The sequence below is a fragment of the Phascolarctos cinereus genome, unplaced genomic scaffold (assembly GCF_003287225.1).
Source record: "Phascolarctos cinereus isolate Bilbo 61053 unplaced genomic scaffold, phaCin_HiC Scaffold_3;HRSCAF=262, whole genome shotgun sequence".
In the NCBI taxonomy this organism is placed as follows: Eukaryota; Metazoa; Chordata; class Mammalia; order Diprotodontia; family Phascolarctidae; genus Phascolarctos; species Phascolarctos cinereus.
The window spans coordinates 1,074,154-1,093,339 of NW_027555736.1; the positions used below are offsets into that span (position 1 = coordinate 1,074,154).

General features: G+C 47.7%; 1 protein-coding gene across 10 annotated transcripts in view; it reads left to right on the plus strand.

Moving 5' to 3' along the window:
- CFAP46 (cilia and flagella associated protein 46) overlaps positions 1 to 19,186 on the plus strand; it is a 149,011-nt gene that overhangs the window by 69,473 nt on the left and 60,352 nt on the right. For all 10 annotated transcript variants that reach the window (XM_020973052.2, XM_078150669.1, XM_078150671.1 and 7 more), the window contains 8 exons: positions 1,552 to 1,690; positions 2,032 to 2,215; positions 4,633 to 4,846; positions 11,295 to 11,500; positions 15,467 to 15,637; positions 15,972 to 16,121; positions 17,452 to 17,600; positions 18,705 to 18,803. In XM_020973052.2, the coding sequence (XP_020828711.1) occupies positions 1,552 to 1,690; positions 2,032 to 2,215; positions 4,633 to 4,846; positions 11,295 to 11,500; positions 15,467 to 15,637; positions 15,972 to 16,121; positions 17,452 to 17,600; positions 18,705 to 18,803 (1,312 nt within the window). The remainder of the gene's footprint in view (positions 1 to 1,551; positions 1,691 to 2,031; positions 2,216 to 4,632; positions 4,847 to 11,294; positions 11,501 to 15,466; positions 15,638 to 15,971; positions 16,122 to 17,451; positions 17,601 to 18,704; positions 18,804 to 19,186) is intronic.

Below are 19,186 nucleotides of genomic sequence, written 5' to 3' on the forward strand. Positions count from 1 at the left end.
AGTGCACCTTGTTTGGGAAGAGGAATGGCAGATGTGTTTCCCAGTGTCCTGGTGTTTAGTAGCACATTCGGCCCAGGTCAAGGGACCTACATCCTGTTTTCCAGCCATTGGCACCTGTGTGTAGCTGTTGGAATCAGCCAGATTTATCAGCCACCCAGAATGAGTAAGGGATGTGGCTACTTCTCCTCATTGTACATGCCATCTCTGACTCAATATGTAGGAAGCACAGAGCGGACACCCCCCCCCCCCCACTGCCACAAGGAACTTGGAATAGATAGTGCTGACTTCATGGATGCTTCTCCCTTTGTGAAAATTTTGATGGAGGTGGGCAACAAGGGAGACTTGTGTGACTTACACTCCTCTCCAACTTCTGTGTCCCAGAACCAGAAACCCTGGAGCTCAGGGAGGGTCAGGTGGCTGAAAGGGTGCCAAACTCAGATGGTGAGAAGGGCACCAAAGCAGCCTTTCCCCTAGGCCCTAGAAGATCTTGGCTGGTAGACTGAACCACCTGGATATTCATTTGGTAAAAAAAAAAAATGGGAGCAGCCTGGCATCTCACATTCTATATGTGATTAGAAAGCCCAGCTGGATCAGAGAGCCAGAAAAACTCACACTTAGGCACCTACTGAAACACACACAGACACACCAGAGGGCAAGGAAACATTGTATCTTCCTTAACTATATAAAGGGGATAAGTTCATAACAAGCCTTGCCTTGAAGGAAGTTATAAGAGAGAAAAGTAAGGAATTTCAAAAACCAAAACAATATATCCAGAAAAAAGGAATAAAGAAACCAGGGACAAATCCTGGCAGCCATAATGACAAAGAAGGAATGGAAATTTTTGTGGGTAAGAACCATTCCTCAAAGGAAAAGTTGTCATAGGAAATATCAATTCAGTAAAATTGCTGAAATAATGATACTCTACACCCCAATAGAAAAAAAATCTAATGATAAACCCCACACTCACTTCAATACCGACCTGTCACTAGTGATTACTGTTGTCTTGTTCTCCATGTTTTGAGGTCTCAGTGAGCTGGAGGAATCAAAGGGGACTCTTACAAACCTAAAAACAGAAACAAAATAGGCGAGGAGCCACATAGAGGTACCAACTCAGATTGGATTTTCTTAAATATTAGGAATATTCACTGTCAGCTCAAAGATTCATATTACCATTAGGAAACTTTAAAATATATCACTCATCACAACTCATAATAGAAAAAAAGTCATTGAACCAGGTAAACTTTGTAACTCAGAGATATGAGGCAGGGCTTCCCGTAGGTGTCTTTTCTTCATATGTGAGATGATGGTGATGGTGTCTGAGGAAGAGCCTTCACCATCCTCAACTGTCCTGAGGTCAGGCCTTCAGCCCTCAATCAGTCTGCTTTTGCATCAGCGAGACCTCTTCTCACCCAGAACTGTTAGAGATTTCAACATGAAATGCAAGACCATCTTTTTCATGTGGCTGGGAAATGCCTCTTTTTAAACACTCAAGGGGGTGGCCAGTAGAAAGAGAAACCGATGTGTAATGTTGATGTCGGCCCACCCCCAAAGGTACTGATGATGACATCACCCTGAAAATGGCCCTGTACAGGCTCTTGTTCTACATGTATACCGACCAGAATGACCTGCTGGGTGGACTCCGGCTGTTGGAGGAAGCTATACAAGTTCTGCCCCGCACAGGGCACCGGCTGTAAGTGCATCTGTGGGTGTCTGCTCTGGGCTTGCTGATGGGGGACTGAGAGGGGGCCACCTGCACTGGGAGTGGGGCACCGAGGGAGGGAGGAAAGTCTCATGTGAACATAAAGCTGAGGCAGACAGGGTCTCTCCTTCCCCTCCGATGGCATCACTCAGAGGGCTCATGGTTCCTAGATGTGCTGTAAGCTCTCCATCCCAGCTCCATGATCAGGCAGGCTGCACAACCTTCCTGAAACTCAGTTTCCCCTCTGCCCATCTCCTCTTTCTCCCAGCACTGAGGCTTCACTGGCATTTCCACCCTCCCCTGCTCACCACCCCTTGACTTCTCTTTTACAGTTTAATTTTCAAACACATGGTGATGGTGAAGGCCAGGCTGGGCCAGAACTTCTCGATGGAGATCCAGAAGTTCAAGGACACCAGTGAGGACTACTTGTCCTACATGTGGCACTGCCTAGCCTTCAGCTCCAAGGACCTCCTGGGGAGTCTTTATTGCTACCACAATGCCATCCACGCGCTGCAGGTGCACTCTGGGAACCTCGTGGGGAAAGCGGGCAGTGTCCTTCCTGCCCAGATTTGTGTTATGGAGGCCGGGTCAGCCAGACTAGGCCCTTGGGCATTCCTCCTCATCTCTAAAGTGAGGGAATCATGTTGACCACAGACATGAGAGGCGTTGTGCTCTCTTGAGCCCGAGACGAGTGAGCCCATCCCCCTGCCAGGGGAAGGATGCTGCTGAGTGCTGACAGGGGCTGGGCCTGCGATGCCATTTGGGCCTCTTGGAACAGATGCTTGTGAGGGCAGGACCTCCATCACAGCAGTGAGAGAGGCAGGTCAGGGGAAGGCCCCCAGACTGCAGGAGACAGGGCGTAGTGGAGAGGCTGCTCACAGCACAGAAAGGAGTCTGCTGTAGACAGAAAGCAGCGCCAGAGGGAGAGGAGGGCTCCCAGCATGCCTGATGATTACTCCCAGTTGGCATGGCTTGGGATATTTTCCCATTTAGGTTTAATAAGTAATTAGCCAAATTGTATTTTTTGAAAATGTATTCCCTTCTATTAAAACTAGGCAGGTGTGTTGCATAATAAATAGGGTGCTGGGCCTGGAGTCAGAGAGACCTGGGTTTAAATACAGCCTCAGACACTTAAAAGCTGTGCGACCCTGGACAAATCACTTCATCTCTGTCTGCCTCAGTGTCCTCGTCTGTAAAATTGAAATAATATTAGCACCTTCCTCCCAGGAGTTCATGTTGTTCAGTTGTTTCAATCTTGTCTGACTCTCCATGACCTAATTTGGATTTTTTTTGGCAAAGATATTGGCATGTCTTGCCATTTCCTTCTCCAGCTCATTTTACAAAGGAGGAAACTGAGGCAGAGTGAAGGGATTTGCCCAGGGTCACCCAGCTAGGAAGTGTCTGGGGTCAGATTTGACCTCGGGTCTTCCTGACTCCAGGCCCAGTGTTCTAGCCATTGCTGCCCTTTGGCACATGGTCGGTACTTAATAAACGCTTTCCCCTTTCCCTTCCTCCTTTTCCTGAGGGTCTGACTAAGCCCTAAGCCAGTCATGGCTGCCCGCCAAAAGCAGACCCCGCAAGTGACTTGGCGCCAGAGTGCAGCTCAAGGGCTGTATGTGAGGGGGGCGCCGCGCCTGAGAGCTCAGACCTCACCCGGACCACTGTGGGTGTGCCTCGGGCGGGGCACGTCGTTCAGGTCCCGTGGGGGGGGGGTGCAGTGGCGTTTCATAAGAGGCCTGCTATTCCTGTGTTTCCTCCGTGACACTTTTGACAGGGGAGTAAACAGATGGAGTGTGGAGAAACAGGCACAGGGGGGATCTATCTAATCGAGGAGTGCCTGGATAGATGGGCAGCAAAGGAAGACGGCAGGTAGATGGATAGATGGGGAAGCTAGGGGGCGCCATAGTGCACAGACCACCACACGCCCGTGCAGGCTCATCCTCCTGACCAAACCATGCATAGACAGATAGAGAACACTTTTCACAATGCCCGGCATGCAGTGCACCCTTAGTGAGTGAGTGAATGAAAGAGCACGAGCATGTGCTGAGCCTCCCATGTGCCACACGCAGCGTGAGCCCCCAGGACACAAATAGGAAAAGTCGGACGAGGCCGTTCTCAAGGGTCTTCTGCTCTACTGGGGGGTAGAAAGTGTGGTGGGGCAGCAGTGCAGGTGGCAAGGTCAGGGAGCCTGAGGGAGCAGTGATGGAGTGGGCACAGGGCCCAGAGGTCCTCAGGCAATGACAGGGCCTGGCAGATGGGAAGCGCTGGTGCTCACCATTACCTACCGCTTCTGAAGGAGGGGAGCTGTTAACTCTCATCTTGTCCAAGATCAGCCGCCCAGGTGAAGGGGGAAACAAGGGCAGAAGCCCCTGCCCACCATGAGGTCTGGGCCAGGGAAGGGGCAGTTTGGAAGAAGGCTAGTCTGGGAAGGAATCCCTGCCCCCACCGCTGCAGGTTGGGGATGGAGACAAAGGGGGTGTCCACGGTGAGCATTTTTGCTGCCTGAGGTGACTTGTTTGCTTGCTGGCCCTTTTTTTTCTTTTTGAATAAAAAAAAGTCAGTTTTGCTTTTGTTGATGTGTGCTTAGCACAGTGCCCGGCACGTAGTAGGAGCTGAATAAATGCTTATCGACGGGTTGATTGGTCATAGGACGATTCTCTAACAAAAACACACTAGGGAGCCCTGGGCTTTTGAGTCAGTCTTGAGCAACATCCCTGGTGGTTTGTAGAGTGCCTCCAGGCACCGGCCTTCATTTATCTGCCTCAGGAAATCCCATTCATTTCAGCAACCACTCTATGAACATTTATTAAGCTACCCACAGGCCAAGCTTTTGTGATGCCTTTCACCAGCCCTGTCTTGGTTTCTCGGTTACTCAAAACTGCCTCAATGGGTCAGCTCTCTCCTTGAGATTCCATTTTATTCTTTCCCCCAAGAAACCCGAGGGCACCTGGAAGAAGATCTATTACCTGATGGAGTTTTCTGAGTGGCTGTACTGCAATCACTTTCCTCTGAACAACATCACATTCCACCTGGATTGGGCCATTGACCTCCTCCTTAGCATGAGGACACCACGTTGCCCAAGCAAGGAGATGTACTCTTCGCCGATCCCAATGGAGGATGCTGGTGTGGAGGAGGAGGCTGACTTGGGTACGTTTGCCCTGGCTGCCCCCCCCCTTCCCTGGTTCTCAGAAGCCCAGCTGTAAACCCCCCATCAGCCTTGTCCCATTGAAAACCATTGGCTGATCTGCAGGCGTGAGTCAGAGTCTGGAAACATTGCTTAAGCACCTCCTGTGTGCCAGGCACTGCACTTGGCACTGGTTTACAAAGAATTGGAAAAAGTGCCCTACCCTCAAGGAGTTCACAGTCTAATGGGAGAGCACTTCAGTGTCATTTCAGTGGTGTCTGACTCTCTGTGATCCCATTTGGGTTTTGTTTTTTTTTTTTGTTTTGGGGGTTTTTTTTTGGCAGAGATGCTGGAGTAGTTTGTCAGTTCCTTCTCCAGCCCATTTTCTAGATGAGGGAACTGAGGCAAACAGGGTTAAGTGACTTGCCCAGGGTCACCCAGTTAGGAAGTGTCTGAGGCCAGATTTGAACTCGGAAGATGAGTCTTCCTGACTCCAGGCTGGGCACTCTATCCACTATGGCTCCCACTGACGTCCCCGTCAGGCCCAGCACTCTGTGCACTGGGGCGCCCCCTAGCTGCCCTCTAATGGGAGAGACACCACATAAGAAGAAGGTGAAGGGAGGGAAAGGAGGTTGCCCAGCACGAGGTTTCAGATGTGATTTCATCTATCAGAATAAGGAGTTTGTAGATATTATGAAGTCCATCAGAGTAGCTGTCTGGGAAACAGTGAAGTGAATTCTCTGGGCGCCCTCCTTCAGAGGCAGAGCATCTGGGAGGAGCTCTCTCATCCTCACCTCCGCCCGCTCCAGTCAGAGGGAGGGGCCTCCTGGGGGAGCACTCAGGAGTTAGGAGCTTACCATGGGATCATACAGAATCGAGACTGACTTCATCCCTGATCTCAAGGAGCTTCCATTGTGTCAATCAGCAAACACAGCAAGGAGATAAAGAATCAAAACAGTAACACCAGAGAGTTTGGGGAGGAATCTGAGAAGGCTGCCTGAAAAAGGGGGTGTTTCAGGCAAGCACTGAAAGAAGTGTCAGTGTGCAAAGGCATGGGGATGGGGGGAAGGGAGGGAGAGGAGAGAAGGAGGGAGAGGGAGAGGGGGAGAGACAGAGAGATGGAGGAGGCAGCAGGTAATGAAGGGCTTTGAACACCCAGCAGAGGATTTTATATTTGGTCCTGGAGGTGACAGGGAGCTACTGAGGTTTACTGAGCAGGGAGTGACGTGATCCAAGCTGAGCATTAGGAAGGGAAAGCCCTCCAGTTAGAGGAAGAGATGCTGATATGAACAGTAGACAGACTTGCAAACATCTTCCCTCTTGAAAACCTATGGGCCACAGATTTTTTTTTGTTCTGGGGGGCGGAGCCAAGATGGTGGAGTGAAAGCAGTGACTTGCTTGAGCTCTCCTCCAAACCCCTCCAAATACTCGTAAAAAATGGCTCTAAACAAATTCTGAAGCAGCAGAACCCACAAAAAGACAGAGTGAAACAAATTTCCAGCCCAAGACAACCTGGATTATTGATCAGAAAGGTGTATCACACTGGGCTGGGGGCCTAGGAGCGCAGCAAAGGTGGGCCACAGCGAACCTGGAGCAGGCCTCAGAGAACTGAATTTTGGGCAGCTGTGGAGGTTTCCAAACTCCCCAATCCACCAATGCCAAAGACAACTTAGAAGGTCATTGGGAAAAGTCTGTTTCTGTCAGTGCTGAGAAAGGAAGGTGGGGTCTCAGCTCCATTCCCCAAGAGCGTGCCCCTGGGGGCCAGCTGCTTCCCAGCTTCTGGCCCACAGACTGAGGGGAAATCCAGTGGCTGATCAGAGAGGGATTGCAGGAATCTCTTTGCCAGTGCTGAGGCAGGAATCTCTTGCTTTGCCCATGTTTGGATCTGGGCCACAGTTCTGGGTGGCAGTGCTGGGGTGAGGAGGAGCCTGGCTGGTGGAGCTTGTAGTGGCTGTGGAGAGGAACCCTCCTCACAGTTACAGGACAGAAAGTACTTGTGTCACAGGCCAGGAAAGGAGTAAACACCTCCCCTTATCATACCACCTTGGAAGAACTGAAAATTTACAGGTCCCTACAAGTATCTCTGAAAACAGCTGTACAAACCCTGAAGCTTGGGACAGTACATTCTCCACATTGGAAGCAGATTCTACCTTAACAAAGAGTTTAAAACTCAAGTAATTGGCCGGATCATGAGCAAGCAGCGCAAAAAGAGTCAGACTATATTATCTTACTTTGGTGAAAAAGATCAAAATATACAACCAGAAGAAGACAACAAAGTCAAAGCTCCTACATCCAAAGCCTCCAAGAAAAATATGAATCAGTCCCAGGCCTTGGAAGAGCTCAAAAGGGATTTTGAGAAGCAAGTAAGGGAAGTAGAGGAAAAACTGAGAGTGAGATGAAGAAAATCATGAAAAACAAGTCAACAGCTTGCTAAAGGAGACCCAAAAAAATACTGAAGAAAATAACACCTTAAAAAGCCTAACCCAAATGGCAAAAGAGGTCCAAAAAGCCAATGAGGAGAAAATGCCCTAAAAAGAAAATTGGCCAAATGGAAAAGGAAGTCCAAAAGCTTACTGAAGAAAATACTTCCTTAAAAATTAGAATAGAGCAATTGGAAGATAGTGACTTTATGAGAAATCAAGACACAGTAGAAAAATCCAAAAGAATGAAAAATTAGAAAACAATGTGAAATATCTCATTGGAAAAACAACTGACCTGGAAAATAGATCCAGGAGAGAGAATTTAAAAATTATTGGACTATCTGAAAGCCATGATCAAAAAAGAGCCTAGACATCATCTTTCAAGAAATTATCAAGGAAAACTGCCCTGATATATTAGAACCAGAGGGCAAAATAGAAATTGAAAGAATCCACAGATCTCCTCCTGAAAGAGATCCCCAAAGGAAAACTCCTAGGAATATTGTAGCCAAATTCCAGAGTTCCCAGGTCAAGGAGAAAATATTACAAGCTGCCAGAAGGAAACAATTCAAGTACTGTGGACACACAATCAGGATAACACAAGATTTAGCAGCTTCTACATTAAAGGACCGCAGGGCATGGAATATAATATTCCGGAGGGCAAAGGAGATAGGATTACAACCAAGAATCACCTACCCAGCAAAACTGAGTATAATCCTTCAGGGGAAAAAATGGTCATTCAGTGAAATAGAGGACTTTCAAGCATTCTTGATGAAAAGACCAGAGTTCAATAGAAAATTTGACTTTCAAATACAAGATTCAAGTGGAACATGAAGAGGTAAACAGGAAAGAGAAATCATAAGAGACTTATTAAGATTGAACTGTTTACATTCCTGCATGGAAAGAGGATATTTATAACTCATGAGACCTTTGTCAGTATTAGGGTAGTTGGAGGAAAAAATTATATGTGTATGTATATGTAGATAGATAGAGGGCACAGGGTGAGTTGAAGATTAAGGGGTCATATCTGGAGAATAAAATTAAGGGATGAGAGAGGATTATACTTGGAGAAGAAGAAAGGGAGAGGTAGAATGGGGTAAATTATCTCACAAAAAAAACAGGAAAAGTCTCTTACAGTGGAGGGGAAACGGGGGAAGGTGAGAGGGAATGAATGAATCTTATTCTCATAGGATTTGGCTTAAGGAGGGAATAACATACACATTCAATTGGGTATGGAAATCTGTCTTACCCTACAGGAAAATAGGGGGAGAAGGGGACAAGAGAGCAGGGGGATGATAGAGAGGAGGGCAGATTGGGAAAGGGGTAATCAGAAGTAAACTTCTGAGGAGGGACAGGGTCAAAAGAAAGAATAGAATAAATGGGAGGGCAGGATAGGATTAAGGGAAATAGAGTTAGTTTTTCACAACATGTCTACTATGGAATAGTACATGTGCATAACTGCACATGTACAACCTATATTGAGTTGCTTGCCTTTTCAGTGAAGGTGGGTGGGGAGGGAGGAAGACAGAAAATTTGAAATCTAAAGTTTTAAAAACATATGTTTAAAAAAATGTTTACACATGCTACTGGGAAATAAGAAATATAGGAAATGGGGTACAGAAGTCTATCCTGCCCTACAGGAAAATAGAAGGAGAAGGGGATAAGAGAATGGGAGAGAGATAGAAGAGAGGACAGACTAGGGGAAGGGCTATTCAGAATGCATGACATCTTGGGGTGGGTGGAGGGGGAGATGGGTGAAAATTTGGAGCTCAAAAGCTTGTGGAAGAGAATGTTGAAAACTAAAAATAAATAAATTTATACTAAAAAACAAAAAAAAATTGTTCTATATGCAGTGGAGAATCCTTGAAATTTTTTTTAAAGAAATAGAATGATATGATGAAAATGGTGTTTTATGTACTTATTAAATAATTGTTGGATGAACAGCAACAACAACAAAAAAAACCTATGGGCCACGGCTTGTCCGTCAACACCCTGGCTGGTGCTTTCTCTTTCTCTTTCTCTACCCAAAGATGCAGCTTGCCAGGGCCAAGTGCCCTGGACTCATGAAGCATAACTGTGTGCTCTCTCTCTCTCTCTCTCTCACTCATGTTATCTCCTTCCTGATCTTGAGCATCACCAATCATGCACTCCACTCCAGACCATGAATCTATCCAGCTTGATATTGGCCACTTCAGTTCTCTTTTCATTCTGATGGGCATTCTCCTTGACAGAGAAAGCAGGTGCAGATATCCAGGAAGCCACTCCAGCATCTACCCAGAGAGCCCCTTACCGTCCTCTTTGTCACTGCTGAGCAGGAGTCCGGCCCCAGTGTCGTGTCGAGAACCCTCCTCTTTGTCCTCGGGCTTCCTACAAACTGTAGCACACCCGGTCCTGTTTAAACAGGACTTAGACCATGATTTCCCCTTCTGTTCCCTGCATGTGCCTCCATCTTCCTGGCACGTCTAAAATCTGAGCTGGCTGCTCCGTAAGCCCCTGTGCACCCGCATCATGCTCCAGGGTCCTCTCCCTCTTCTTATCTGACTAGCTTCTCTTTGGGTCTTTAGAATTTCATTCTCGAGTTTCTCAGTCCTCCTGGCAGACTTCCCTTTTAGAATTTTCTTAGTCCCTGGGATCTTACCTACATTTTCTCTGAACTTCATGAAATCTCCTTTTAAGGAAAAAATTCCCTAAGAATTAGGGCTCTCCAGAAGTGGAAAGGACTGTGTTGGGAAGTCAGGGGTTCACCTTCACTAGAGGCATTCCCACAATGGAAAAATGACCACACATGCATGTTGCAGAAGGATTTGTCTGTTTGTGGGGCATGTCATTTGTTGCTGGTGGTGTTGCTGTGGAATCAGTAGGATTAGACAGACCCACTCTCCCTTCTAACTCTGCTATCCAATGATTCTGTGATTTTACTTTCCAAAAATCAAGAGTACGTGTTTGGCCACGACCAGATTTCTTCCCTGTCAAAATTCTTAAAGATTCTTGTCATTTATACCCTCACAACAAGCTTCTTCTTGTTACCAAATGTAAGATCAGGGGCAGCTAGGTGGAACAGTGGATAGAGCACCAGCCATGGAGTCAGGAGGACCTGAGTTCAGATCCGGTCTCAGACCAGACACTTGACACTTACTAGCTGTGTGACTCTGGGCAAGTTCACTTAGCCCCAATTGCCTCACAAAAAAAAAAAAGTGTGAGATCCAGGATGGAATTGTGACTTGATGGCTCCTCCGCTTTTTGAAGAAGGAAGTTATCTTTCTGGGGCAGGGAGAGAGTGCCTGCCAGTTTCTGTATAACTGAAGTCCTCTCTCTCTATTATGCCATGCCAGGCTAGCAGCCATTTCTTGATCACTTCGTGGCTTCTTTCTTCTTTCTGACCAGGTGGTTTGTGATTTATTTTGGTGGAAATTTTGCTTCAGTCTCTATCTCCAGGGATCCTCACTCAGATCTTCACCATCATGCCACTGCCCTGCACCTTCTGGATTTCCTCCCATGGGCATGTGATGTGCTTTGTTTCCCCCTTCCCCAATGGCCTCCATCCCATTTTCTCTCTCCTTTTCCCTTTGCAGGCTTAAGGCATCCTCTACCCCAACTGTGGTCTGATTCTTTGGTCTCCTCCTGCTATGTCCCAGAGATGCCAAGGAGGTCCAATTTGACTTCTTGCATTTGCATTTCCAGTTTATCTTACTTATGGCATGAATACTTTGTATGTTTGTGGAGAGGAATCTGAGGCCATAAATGGGCTACCAGACTGGGGCATCTGCTTCAGTCCCAGCTGCTATGCTAGTGCTGGCCACTGGGATTGAAACCCTGGTGCCTGAGTGACGATGACGTCACTGCCAAGAAGCTCTGCACAGTAGAGGAGGACTGGTGCGGGGGAGGGCAGAGGACTTCATCTCCTCTCCATCCACTTCCCTTGATGCAAGCAAAGCCCTGACTTCTCCTTTAACTGAAGCTGTGTACTGCCCTCTCTGAGACTCAGTATGTTTTACTTTAAAAGAGCTCTATGAAATGGTGCTTGTTAAGCTGGGGGTTTGCTTTTGTTTTGCAGACAAAACATCTTCAAACCAAGAGGGACTGTTGCAAGTGTCTTCTGAGGCAGTTCCAAAGGTGACACTGGAGACCTTAACCAATGTGAGGCAGCTGGAGTCACTAGCCTATGCCCACACACTCCTGGCGCTAGTGTTGGGGAGCGGGTCTTCCCGATATGAGGAGAATTGTTTGATGGCATACAGATACATCATGCGCATTTGGGAGGTAAGAACCCAGACCTCCATGGGGCAGTGACTCCTCTGCAGGGGCTGCCCCGGTGATACACAGAAGTCTAAACTGTGCCCGCATGTCTTTAGGGGAGCAAGAGAAGACCCTGAACCCTGGTACTTGAGAGGTTGACTGTGAGACTGTCCTGGCTGGTCAAGCACAGACCAGATCCTGTGCCGATCCCTAGAGATGTCAGGTTCCTGCCTTCTCTTCCAAGAACTCCTCAGCTATCAATGACCAGAAAGCTTGGCCTCAGACCCAATCTGCTCATTATTAACCACCTTCTTCTTCTTGGTCACATATTCACATCCTTTGCCTTGGTCAGCACAGCACTGCCCCATAACATTGTTTTCATTTTCAAACAATACTAATTAGTTAATTGATGAATAACAACTTTTCAAATACTTGACTTGCTTTGAGTCAGTGAAAGTCTGCTTAGGTTCCAGGAGCCAAAATGGCAGAGTGGAGAAGCATTGAGCCACACTCTCCCAAATTCCCCTCCAAACAGCTTTAAGACAATGCCACAAGTCAAATGTCGTTGTGGCAGAGCTAACACAAGATTCGGGTGAAACAAGTTCTGGCCCCAGCCAGCGTGTGTGGTCACCAGGGCAGTGGGGGGCCTGAGGATGGCGCTTTGAGTGTTCCAGCTTGGGGATGGCTGCATTGGCTGCAGCAGCGACTATGGGAACTCTCAGCCCAGGGATAGCAGGTGGGGCAATTTCAGGGAGATTTCAGGGGACCCTTTGCTGGAGATGGTTCCAGGACCCTATTTCTTTGCCCATATGTAGTTCTAGATTACAATCGCAGGACCAAAAGGTGCAATAGATAACACTTGTGGCAAGGGCCCTGGTCAGCATTCTAGGGAGGAGAGAAGTGCTTGTGGTCACTGTTGGGGGGTAGGGTACAGGCTCTCGATTCCAAGATAGAGGGGAGCAATAGTAATTATAGCTGTAGGAGAGCAGGGGACCTGGTCACAGTCCCAGGGCCAGGAGAAGTACTAACACTGGTGGCTACAGGGATACAAAATACCAGAGCACAGGCCAGGGCAGCAGTGACCACCCCTCTCATTATATCATACCACCTTGGAAGAACCAAAAACCTACAAACTCCTGGAGCTAGCTCTGAAAATAGAAACATGAAAGACCTAAATCTTGGAACAGTGCCACCTCCACCCTAGGAGCAGAACCCAACTTTAAAAGTCAAAAAATAGTCTGGAAAATGAGTAAACAACAAAAAAGGAAACTGACCATAACAAGTCACTATGGTGACAGGAAATATCAAGACACAAACTGAGAGGAAGACAACAAAGTCAAAACAGCTGCATGCAGAACCTCCAAGAAAAATGTTAATTGGTCACAGGCCCCAAAAGACTTCCCAGAAGAGTTCTAAATTAAAAAAAAAATTAAATGAGAGAGGTAGAGGAAAAAATTAGAAAAAGAAATGAGAGTGATGCAAGAAAATTGTGAAAATAAAGTCAACAACTTGGTAAAAGAGGCAAAAAAAAATACTGAAGAATATGATATCTTAAAAAAATAGGAGTGGTCAAATGGCAAAAAAAAAAAGGCACAAAAATCCACTGAAGAGGAGAATGGCTTAAAAAGCATAATTGGCCAAATGGGACAAGAGCTACAAACGGTCACTGAAGAAAATAATTCCTTAAAAATTAGAATTGGCCAAGGGGAAGCTAATGATTCCATGAGACACCAAAACAAAACAAAACAAAACAAGCAAACAAAACAAAACAAAGTCATATAGATGGGAAAAATAGAAGAAATGGTGAAATATCTCATCAGAAGAATAATTGACCTGGAAAATAGATTGAAGAGAGATCATTTAAAAATTATTGGACTACCAGAAAGTCATGACCAGAAAAAAAAAAGAGGCTAGACATTGTATTTCAAGAAATTATCAAGGAAAACTGCCCGTTATCCCAGAATCACAGGGTAAAATAGAAATTGAAAAAATCCACCAATCACCTTCTGAAAGAGATCTCAGAATGATCCCTTTGTTCTTGAGTGTCTTTCTCTGTTGGGGGTTGAAATCTTGGTGACTAAGCTGATCTTGAGCTCCTGAAGCCTTTTCCCCATGATGGTTTCCTCTTGCTAAAGCTCATCTCAAAGAGGACAGTTTGTCATTGCTTGGACCTATCTATCAGTTGGAATGGAATCATCGTAATTGCACGGTCCTTGTGTTGGCTTCTCCCTGGCCTCCACACTGCAGACAGACTGGGAGTTTCATACCAGATGCACTTGAGGAATCATCACTGATGGTTGTTAGTCCTCATCAGCACCTTCCAGGTCATCTCTAGCAAGGATTCAGGAAATACAAGATGCGTCTTCTCAATGACTGACCTTGGTAGTCTCATTTGTGATTCTTGATCTATTTGCCCCACCTTCATTTTTCCCACCTCCCTTGTACTCACTTTGGCTTTCAAATTCACATCTTTCACAAAATCTCAGTGGCATCAATGTGGTTGTCATCCAATAATCATGGTAGATATTTCTGATCAAGCAAGTTTTCCCTTTTCTCCAGCTCCAACTGACCTCTTTGCAGCAATGTTCTTTGGGGCCAAACTGAAGTAAAATCTGATCCATCTTCCACATAATACTTCCACATTTTCCCCCAGGAAGCTGTTCTTTAGCTATGCCTCTCCCATACAATACTCTTGGGGTTGATTTTTGTTACTCAATGAAAAGTTTACATTTATCCCCATTATGTGTCACCCTTTTAGATTCAGGCTAATTCTCAAGATCATCATGAATCTTGGTGTCCTGACCATCATCCAATGGAGCTAGCTGTCCATCCCATTTTTGCCTTTTTTCTATATGATGAGCAGGCCCTCTGTGCTTTTCTCCAAGTCTGTGAGAACAGTATTAAATAGCTGGAGATCTTCTGTCATGTTGACCTTGGACATGAATGAGCATCTGTCTGTTGGCTCCAGTCATTTAACCAATTCCAAATTCATCTGATTTTTACTATTGTCTAACCCTCATCTCACAACCATTTCAAGGTTTGTGTGGAAAACTGTCAAATATTTTGCCAAAACATAGATAAATCACACATATACATACCTTTCTCCGTAATCAAATAGTTGTAATACCTCTGCACTTAAGGGGATGTCCTTTATCTGCAGAATTGGCCAAATGGAAAACGAGGAACAAATATCCACTGAAGAGGATGCCTCAAGAAATAGAACTGTTTTTTGGGGATTTCTGCTTCCCTTTCTGTGTGGTTACTCACTGTACCATTACAATACATTGGAGGGCTTTGCCAGGAATGAAGGTCAAGTTCTAGGTCCTATTCCTTGTCACCACCACCAAGTTTGCTTCCCCCTGTACCACTCTCCTTCTCAACCCTCAGCTCACAGAGTCCTTGGCCATGTACCCATCTCATCTCTTGAAAGGGCCAGCTCCCATTTGTTCCCAATATTCCTTCCCTCCTCCTAGTCCCACAGCCACTGGCATCAATGGCACTGTAGGACCCATACCATGTCCAGTAGTGGTAGCATGTCCTGTGGAAAGGAAGAAGCATTTCAAGGGGAAAAGGTTCTCTACAAATGTCCCCCTGGTCTGATTTTTCATTCTTTGTAGACATCCTATCAAAGTCTCCTTTGTGGGTGTAGCACAAGTGCTCCCCAAGGTTGGCCTTCCATAGCTTTGTGGGGGATGGGATGGAGGGGGGTAAGGAGGAAGATCAAAGGGCACTACTCAGACAAAAGAGGTGAGATTTCTTCCCATGTGGTGTCCCTGTAATGGGACAATGGACTCCCTCAGTGCCCCCATTCTTATTTCATAAAAGGCCATTTGCCTTTGGATGAAGAAGCATCCACAGGCATCCCTGGAGAAGCATCAGAGCTCCTATTTCCCAGCCCTTTCTGATCCAGTGGGGAGTGGGAGGAGGTATGCACTGGGAGTGTATTCTTTGCTGATGGGTCGGGATTCCTGTTTCCCTTCTCTTGTCCAGGTCTCCTTAGAAACAGTGGGGAATGTTCTTCAAACCTTCCAAGAAAGCCCACCAGAACCGAGTGTACAATCTACATCCCTTAAAAAGGAAAAAGAGAAGAAAAAGGAGAAGGGCAAGGACAAAGATAAAAACAAGCAGAAGGAGAAAAATCTCAGCCAAGAGCTGTTGAGGGTGAGCTGATTTTTGAAAGGGAGCCCATGTTTCAGGTTCCCAGTGGTGGAGCTTGAGGCCCAGAGTCAGGTCGAGGAGGCTTGTTTCCTGGAAGTGACACTTCCATCTAGTGGTTTTCTCCCAGTGTTTTTCTGGCCAGTCAGGAGGAAGTCACTAAGTTCTCCAGAGAAGCCCTTCTATGCTCACAAGTTTGCTTTATTAAGTAAGTGGCCATTTGGGGATTCAAGGAGAAAGTTGGCAAGAACCGGTGCCTGAAGAATGTAGACTCCCTGACCTCTGTGCCTATGTGGCATTGGTCCACGGTGCAGCTAATGTTGATCTCTGCCCTGAGCAGATGCAGCTGATAATGGCCAATAAACCAATCGAGGCTTTGCCAGCCAGTGTGGAAGAGTGGGCTTTCTACCACTGCCACAAGGATGTGATCGCCCTCTTCATCCAGGATGCCAGTGACTCCACCATCAATAAGAACACAGTCCTGAGGCCTGTGAGTGGTCCCTGTGTCTGTCTGCTTACCTTGTTGGAGACTCTGCCCTGCTCAATCAGACCCCTCTCCATGTGGCTGCCCCCATGCCTTAAGATATGGATAAGAAGGCAGGATGGCAGGAGGATGTTTCTGGAGACATCTTTCTGTGTGTATATGTCAGCAAGAAGACACTGTTCAGTAGAGGAGGAAGGGACATTTTGGTTTCTTGTGCGACTCCTTCTGGGCCCTGGTTTCTGTTCTGCTGTTCTTTTAGATGAGGAGGGAGAAGAGAAGAGAACACACTCTCCTTCCCTTGCTCCCTGATTCCCTCCCTCCCTCTTCCCTCCCTCGCTCCTTCCCTTCCTCCCTCCCTTCCTTCCTTCCCCCCTCCCTCCCTTCCTCCCTCCCTTCCTTCCTCCCTCCCTTCCTTTATTCCTTCCTTCCTCCCTTTCTCCCTTCCTCCCTTCCTCCCTCCCTCTCTCTCTCCCTCCCTTCCCCCTCCCTCTCTCCCTTGCTCCCTCCTTCCCACCCTCCCTTCCTTCCTTCCTTCCTTCCTTCCTTCCTTCCTTCCTTCTTTCTTCCCTCTCTCCCTTCCTCCCTCCCTCCCTTTCTCCCTTCCTCCCTCCCTCCCTCGTTCTCTGAGTCCCTCCCTGCCTCCCAACCTCACTCCCTGCCTCCTTCCCTCGCTCCCTGACTCATTCCCTCCTTCCCTCCCTCCCTTCCTTCCTTCCTTCCTTCCTTCCTTCCTTCCTTCCTTCTTCCCCCTTCTTTCTTCCCTCTCTTCCTTCCCCCTCCCTCCCTTCCTCGCTTCCTTCTTTCCTTCCTTCTTCCCTCCCTTCTTTCTTCCCTCTCTTCCTTCCCCCCTCCCTCCCTTCCCCCTCCTCCCTTCCTTCCTCCCTCCCTTCCTTTATTCCTTCCTTCCTCCCTTTCTCCCTTCCTCCCTTCCTCCCTCCCTCCCTCTCTCCCTTGCTCCCTCCCTCGCTCCCTCCCTTCCTTCCTTCCTTCCTTCCTTCCTTCCTTCCTTCCTTCTTCCCTCCCTTCTTTCTTCCCTCTCTTCCCCCCTCCCTTCCTCCCTCCCTCCTTCCTCCTCTTTCCCTTCCTCCCTCCCTCCCTCCTCCCTCCCTCCCTCCCTCCCTTCCTTCCTTCCTTCCTTCCTTCCTTCCTTCCTTCTTCCTTCCTTCCTCCCTCCCTCCTCCCTCCCTCTCCCTCCTTCCTTCCTTCCTTCCTTCCTTCCTTCCTTCCTTCCTTCCTTCATTACTTCCTTCTAGAAATGTGAAGCAGCCTTCAGTCCCTGCCCCCCACTTCCTAGGCTCTCCTCTGACCACTGGTCTTGTGCTTTGTGTCCGTGCAGAGTTTCAGCCTGTACTACCTGGACCATCTGGTAAAGGCACTGAATTCACTTTATCTCGTCCACCTCACGCTTCCCATCCTCCAGTATGCTGTGGTGATTTCTGACCTAATTATGGAAAGTAAAACTGTCTCCGACCTCTACCACCTCAGGTCTGTACAACCTACCTCCTATTGTTGTTGAGTCATTTTTCAGTCATGTACAACTTTCCATGAGCCCATTTGAAGTTTTCTTGGCACAGATACTGGAGGGGTTTGCCATTTTCTTCTTCAACTCTTTTAACAGATGAGGAAACTGAGGCAAGCAGAGTTAGGTGATTTGCCCAAGGTCACACAGCTAGTAAGTGTCTGAGGCCAGATTTGAACTCAGAAGTTGAGTGTTTCTATCTCTGGACCCACACTCTGTGCACTATGGCGCTCCCTAGCTGTCCCTGTCTCCTTTTCCAGAGGGGGAAATTAGTAGCAGTTTAGGGAAGTGCAGGACAGAGTTGCTTAAGAGCTGAAACTTCTCCACTTCCAATGCTGGGCTTTCTGGAAGAGGCAGACAGGTCCACTAGGGTCATCTGTGGTGGTCTGCAGAGGTTCATGGTGCCATGGCATGGCACATGCCATAAGCAGACCTCTCCAGGCAAGGGGAGCTAGCCATTGACAGATCTAAGCTAGAGGAGTGGTCTGTGCTGTGGAAAGTCAAAGCGGCATCTCCAAAGCTGTGGCCTTCTTGGCTAGCCTCTGGAGGGCAGAATATGGGCATGCCTGAGCCTCCTGGGAGGGCAGGGTCCAGGTAGCAGCTTCGAAGGACATGTGTCCTGCAGGTTTCCTTTCTCTGCACACCGAGGCTGACAATGAGTGATTCCAGTAACAGGGGACAGTTATATGTGTTTGCCGCTTGAAACACATTCAGGCTGATTGTTCTCTGGCAATGTCACGTTCTGGTTTCAAAGGTTTTCTTCCAAATCACAGGCTTTAGAGGCCTTTGAATCCATTTTACAGATGAGGACACTGAAGCCTGGGAAGAAGGAAAAGGGACCTGCCTAGGCCCCCAGCTCTGAATGTAGACCTTCCCAACCTGGGCAGCCCCTGCTCGCCTGGATATCTGAGGCCTGGGCTGAAGCCCTGCCTGGGCTCCTTGCCCGTGGGCCCCTAGCAGAGTCCTTTCTTCTTCTGGGCAGGGGCAGGGTTCTGTTGGGTGGGGTGGGCCCTCACCTGGGCCTTGGCCAGTGCTCACAATGTGGTAAGCATTGCCCCTTATGTCCACAGGCTGGCTCTGGCCTGCTCCCAGTTGCGGTTATCAGAAGCAGCAGCCTTCCATGAAGAAATTGTGGGAGGTGTCTACATCAATGAGCTGGAGCAAGCCAGGTCAGTGTGGCGCTGGGGAGGTCCTGGCTAAGGAGGGCAGCAGTGTAGGCCAGTTGGGGGGCTGCTCACGCTGCCCAGCCTAGACATGAAGAAACCTTAAAAGGGATCTTCTGGAATCTGAGGGTTGCCCGTCAGTTGGAGAATGGCTGGACAAGCTCTGATATAGGATTGTGATGGAATACAAAAAGGGGGTGGCTTCAGAGAAATCTGATGCAGAAGGGAAAGAGCAGACCCAGGGGAGCTGTTGACAACAGTGTGGTAAAGATGAACAGCTTTGAAAGATTAGCAACTGGGGGCAGCTAGGTGGTACCTAGCCCTGGAGTCAGGAGGACCTGAGTTCAAATCTGGCCTCAGACACTTAGCACTCACTAGCTGTGTGATTC